Here is a 6,000-nt window from a genome sequence, read left to right on the forward strand (position 1 = left end):
GAAGTATTATGCCGTACACCTTTCATGTGAAGTGACTCCAAACTCTTAAATCTCGTTACCAGTATATATCTGTTGGTTATATGGACTAAAATCGTTTCATCTTTCATGTAGAGGCTTGTTCGATGTTTTCAAGGTACGTGATTCACCAATTTATGGTCTCTTCTATAGAACGATTTTATGTCCAGTCCTTGTTAATCTATGTTTAAGCGGGCTGGCACCAAAGACTCAAAGCTACAAACAATATAAAGAAGGTACAGTTGTCAGAAGATCTTAAAAAGTTAACCTCTTTGTTTTCCTAAACCTAGATCCACCTGTCAACAAAAACAGGTAAGTTAACCTTACCAAACAAGCTATCAAGACTAAATAAAGGAATGCCCCCTAAAATTCTTTCGTACTAGTAAAGATCTCAACACAACAATCAGTAGACTAAGTATGTTATAGACATTTTAGAACTGCTGAGCAAGCAACCTGGCAGGAATATGTTAATGTCGTTCTAATTTTGCCTTATCGTTTACACATATTATAAAGTGTGTATTATATGAGTGTCTATTAAAGCTTGACAATATAACCACTATTTCTCGGGTACCACAGGCTAACTTTCATATTAGATATTAGATTTTAAAAATCACGTTATTTCTCTCACATCTGGCTATAAAAGCTAACGCGAGATCGCACAGAGCTCAAACGGGTGCGGGGTCAAGGTCGAACCAAAGGCGCCGTCAGTGTTTGGAGGAGGAGCGCCATCTGGCGTCCTGAAGGTGAAGGACTGCAGCAGGGTCGAGAAGAACAGGAAAAGCTCCATCTTGGCCAGCTGCTCCCCAAGACACGCACGTCGGCCTGGAAATAAAGAATTTCAAAAAAGTTAGACAAGCCAAACGACGAATATTGACATCACTATTGTTGTAACAATAATATCTCTGATATCTGACTAATTATTATTTGTTCATCAACAATAAACCAGTCTAAAAAAATTATAATAATAATTACCTCCTCCGAAAGGCAGGAAAGACTCAGGCTTGTTGATGACGTTCCCTTCCACGCCCAGAAACCTTCCGGGGTCAAACCGGTCCGGATCAGGCCAGTAGGCGGGGTCCGTGTGGAGGGAGTACAGGTTAACAAGCACCTGCATCAAAGCACGTTAATACGCGCGCGCACGCACACAAACACACACACACAAACATACACACACAAACACACACATACACACACAAATACACACACACAGACACAGACACACACACAAATACACACACACACAAACACACACACAAACATTCACATGCACATACACGCAAACAAACAAACACACCCAAACACACACTGCAAACATGACAGTTAAAGCGACGGTCACAACCCGCCGTACGTGCTTCTGCGTGCTGTCTACGTGCAAAAACGTGGGCAATCGTAGAGCATCTGTGCGTGGTGAGTACCACCTCCGTACGGAATCCTACGGATTTGGGAGCACGCAGACACGCCGTAGAACGTTAAGTGCATGTAAAACTTTTTTCTACGTGCGGTCTGCGGATTCACCACCCGTGCGTGCGAGTACGAGCGACGTGCGTGCCCCGTACGTGCCGTGCAGAAGAAGCATGTGTGAGTACGGCCTCCTTACGGTAAAGTTGCAATCGCACAGAGATTGTACGTTGTAAGCACGTACATCTCACTTACCACTTGCGCAACGTACAATGCACGCAACCGCTCACGGCCAGACGTGGCGTGCAGACCATACTCTTACACCTTGCGCAACCGTGCGAGTGACGTGCGAGTGACGTGCGTCGACGCCACTCCTTTCCTACGTTTTCAGAAAAAACGTAGCAGACGTAGCCTCCCAAAAAACGTACGGACAAAAAGCACGTACGGCGGGTTTTGACCGTCGCTTTAAGTAGATCTTTCCTTCCAGTTGAAAGGGATCGTCACTTGATAAATCTTAGTCATATGGCCAAAATTAGATATAGGGACCACTTTTGTAACGTTACAGATAGCGCTACCTGAGTGTCCTTAGCTACGTCATATTCCCGCATTTTGACCGTCTCTGTGGTGAAGTGGGGAGCCGCGAGAGGTGCAACGGGCCGGATCCTCATGACCTCCAGCAGACAGGCGTTCACGTAGGGCAGCTGGGAACGGTGGGACAGGGTGGGCAGACCCTCACCAACAACGGCATCAAGCTCCTGCTGCACCTGTCAAAAGTTATATTGTGTTGAGGTAACTATGAGACTTTGTAAGGTCCCATAGTGGGGAATGAAACGACTGGAAACATGCAGTCAACAATAACAGGGGTGCCAGAGTATACACTGCAATTTTACGGAATACAGTGCAAGTTTAGTAGTATACAGTGCAGTTTTACGGAATACAGTGCAATCGTATTAGTATACAGTGCAACTTTACGGAATACAGTACAATCGTATTAGAATACAGTGCAATTTTACTAGTATACAGTGCAATTTTACGGAATACAGTGCAATTTTACTAATGACGTTGAATCACGTGACCTGCTTCTTTCATTTTCAAGATGGCGGACGCCGCTGACTCACATATTTCTGTCCCTTTTTGAGCGAATTTGAAATAATCTATGTGTAGTAACATGCCCTGTGTGTAGTATGTAGTGATTTAACTAAAGGTATATCTACGAGAACGGTCCAAATTCACTCGAAAAACACAGAGAGACGTGAGTACGCTCCGTCAGCGGCGTCCCTGGAAAACCGGGCCCAGGTTACGTCATAACAACGTCATTAGTAAAATTGCACTGTATTCCGTAAAATTGCACTGTATGCTAATACGATTGAACTGTATTCCGTAAAATTGCACTGTATACCAATACGATTGCACTGTATTCCGTAAAATTGCACTGTATACCAATACGATTGCACTGTATTACGTAAAATTGCAATGTATACTAGTAAACTTGCACTGTATTCCGTAAAATTGCACTGTATACTCTGTCACCCCTGACTAACTGAAGCTTAGATTTCAAGTGACCTTTGCCAGTGTCTAATGAGTATGACATATCTCCACATGGTGACATTTGATGCTGACCAGTACCTTATTCTGGATATCGGCGTTCAAAGTCATGTACAGCAGACTCCACATCAGTGCGTAGGCGGTTGTGTGAACTCCTTGAAAGAAGAGGTTCTGGGCCATGTACATGACGTTCTCCTCCGTCAGACCCTCCACCTTTTCCTGCTTCTCAACCTCCAACAGGCAGAAGTCGATGAAATCTCGCGGGTTCTCACGATCCAGATTCTCGCAATGGCGAGATATCTCCTGTCTTATCACATTTTGGATCTTGGAGGACTCCTTCAACGCATTGATGCCGGCTCTATTCACTGTAAAGTACCACGGGGAACAGTTACAATCAAATGTAAGGTCCTATCATGAAAGTTCATCTGTGTTGATCAAATTACATGTTTAAAGTCACTGGGTCCGTCTACCGAGGAAGACCAGAGGAACTGGTCGAAAGCTCTAGTGAGAAAATATACCTTGTGTTGGATCAAACGTTTTTAATTATCTTTAAACATGAATGTATTGCCATTCTTAATTCTTACTGAGTAAATCTATGATTCTTGTTCTTAACATTAATTGCAATGCTAACATGCATTTGTGAGTAGCTAGTCTTTCATGTATATTATATATTTCTATCGCTAAAAGTATATATGATAAGTGTAGCAATAGAAATATGTAATGTGCCTGTAAGACTATAGCTACTTACAAATCCATGTTATTTATTGGAATGAAATATCGATATTCTACCTACCGACAGGAACAAACCGTAGCAAGGGGAAAACGTCTATGATCTGCCCAGCTCCAGCTTCAGCCATGGCCACGAAAACCGCGTCTGCCAGTTCCCTGAACGTCTTGTCCCTGTAGTCATACCGCTTCCCCATTAGCATAGAGCAGATGACGTTGGCGAAAGCCACAGTGACGTCATAAGCGATGTTAGAGGGGTTCTCGTTGTATTCTGCAATCTAAACAGAATTTGCAAAATGTGTACTTGTGTATTTGCAAAATGATTAATTTGTCCAGATTGAAATGGTCATATAAGTTTGTTAGGGGTATTGTGATTCTACATATCACACACGGTGAGACCACATGATATTTTGTTAGAATTGATCATCCCTCAGTATTGTACATGTGTCATCATTGACTCAGTGCACAATACATAAAAATGGTGATAACAGAAAAAAGGACATGTAAATATGATTGGCGATGAAACCAAACGACATTCTGCTCATGGGAATGCTCCCAGTACTTCTAGTATCACACAAATATTCCAGTGAAAAAGATCAGGGTTTTACATTAATTATTCATCCTTGGATTCACCTTACCGTGTTGCGGAGATAGCTCGCCTCCTCTCGGATTTTCTCCTCAATGCTGCCAGTTCCGATCTTCATGCCCAGTTTCTTTAGGACGGCGGTGGCAAACTTCTTTCTCTGTCTGAACTCGGGTCCCCAGCGTGCAAAATCTATGTCTGCAGGAACAAACAGCACGTCTTCGTGATTCACTACCATACATGTCACATCTTCAATACATGCTGCTAAAAGGACACCAGACGACATTGACCATTTCTGTCACATGATTAACAAAGTATTCACGACCGTTCTAGCTTTCTGTTGTAAGTTTTATAGGTCGACTTAAGTTATTATTGTTCGAATTATGTGAAGATAGGCTTACCTTTTCCAAAACCAAGCATTGTATTAGCCAGGTAAACTGCCGGCCTGGAGGCGAACAGCTCGGACCTGTCCACGAGCGCGTCCTTGACGGCAGTGTAGCCGCTCAGAACCACCACATCTTCCATCCCCATCCTGACGGTGAAGACGTCCCCGTACTGCCGCCTCCACGCCGTCAGCTTGAGGTGAGGCGCTCGGCCCAAGGCGAGGAGGTGCCCGAGAACAGGCACACGTCCTGCCGGGTAGGGAGGCAGGTTTCTGCGGGGCTTTAAGATGAAACACGCCAGGATAAAGGCCGCACAGAAGACAAGAAAAGACTGCAGATTCAGCCCAGAGATCTGCAAAATCTCCCGGACAGACTCAGTTACCCAGCCGACGATGGCGGCCGCCATGTTTGCAAAGAATGCCTTTTGCTGAGGGCCATGACCCGAAGAGGTCGTTTGACGACTGACATGATTACACCGACACAACCGGGCGTGACGTGTTTACTGATTGTCTCTCCTGTGCTCTATCTAAAGTCTGTGGTCTGAAATGCACATGTGTGCCTTTATAACACCCCAGTTTTGTTAATCAATCCTCCCATAAATTAAGGAAGAGTCACAGCCTCGCAGAAAAAGAACAAGAATTCGTAGATCACATACCTCCATGAAATATATGAGTTTTTGTAAATGTTTTTTATTTGTCTCATTGACTATGGAAACAAGGTCGTGATTAGCATAATCTAGTTTAATTTAATTTATGGTTTTCTAAATTCAAATGACAATGTTTTCGTGTCAAATCCCTCTCCTTTGTCATGCTTCATTTCAACATGTCCTCATTAATTATGCAAATGACCTCAGCATTAACATATGATACTATGCAGATAATATATGCATAGTGGGGTTAACCTTTAAGTAACTTACACATGTCACAAGGCATAAAATTCCCATCATTCACCAATGAGGATCACAAAATTTTCATATTAATTTTGCAAATTAGGTCATTATTTGCATAATTGATATCTGTTGATGTTCCGCCTGCCACAGATTAGATAGATTACATGTATACCAGTGAAATTTTATAAAACACTGTAATTTTTACCATTTTCGCCTGAGCGAAAATGGTATAGATACCAAAACAAACCTTCTATCCATGCATGGATGAAGGCAACAATGTGCCACTGTAGGCCATGCAATACCTGTTTACTTCTTTCCGGTTTGTGGGATATGCAATAGACTTGCTGCCATTTTAATCCATGTTCTATACAAAAAGAAACTTTATGTAGTAACAGTCTCATCTAGTGACATACCATTGATGGAAGTATAGTTACATAAGTTTTTCGGCGCAAATTTATTGA

General features: G+C 42.9%; 1 protein-coding gene across 1 annotated transcript; it reads right to left on the bottom strand.

Moving 5' to 3' along the window:
• Positions 1 to 658: 658 nt before the first annotated feature.
• LOC109469919 (cytochrome P450 2U1-like) lies at positions 659 to 5,056 on the bottom strand. Its single transcript, XM_019768680.1, has 7 exons — positions 4,669 to 5,056; positions 4,323 to 4,465; positions 3,752 to 3,962; positions 3,040 to 3,323; positions 1,989 to 2,177; positions 988 to 1,123; positions 659 to 837 (listed from the first exon to the last, which is right to left on the bottom strand). The coding sequence occupies exons 1-7, from the start codon at positions 5,054 to 5,056 to the stop codon at positions 659 to 661; spliced, it is 1,530 nt and encodes a 509-aa protein (XP_019624239.1).
• Positions 5,057 to 6,000: the final 944 nt, after the last annotated feature.

This window comes from Branchiostoma belcheri, unplaced genomic scaffold (assembly GCF_001625305.1).
Source record: "Branchiostoma belcheri isolate BF01 breed outbred unplaced genomic scaffold, Haploidv18h27 scaffold211, whole genome shotgun sequence".
NCBI lineage: Eukaryota > Metazoa > Chordata > Leptocardii > Amphioxiformes > Branchiostomatidae > Branchiostoma > Branchiostoma belcheri.

Bases quoted from the DNA above. Each gene is read 5' to 3' on its own strand.
- LOC109469919 (XM_019768680.1), bottom strand. From the start codon at position 5,056: ATGGCGGCCGCCATCGTCGGCTGGGTAACTGAGTCTGTCCGGGAGATT. The intron at 2,178-3,039 runs GTACTGGTCAGC...AACTTTTGACAG, and splicing joins ACGCCGATATCCAGAATAAG to GTGCAGCAGGAGCTTGATGC. The intron at 838-987 runs GTAATTATTATT...CTTTATTTCCAG, and splicing joins TTTCCTGCCTTTCGGAGGAG to GCCGACGTGCGTGTCTTGGG.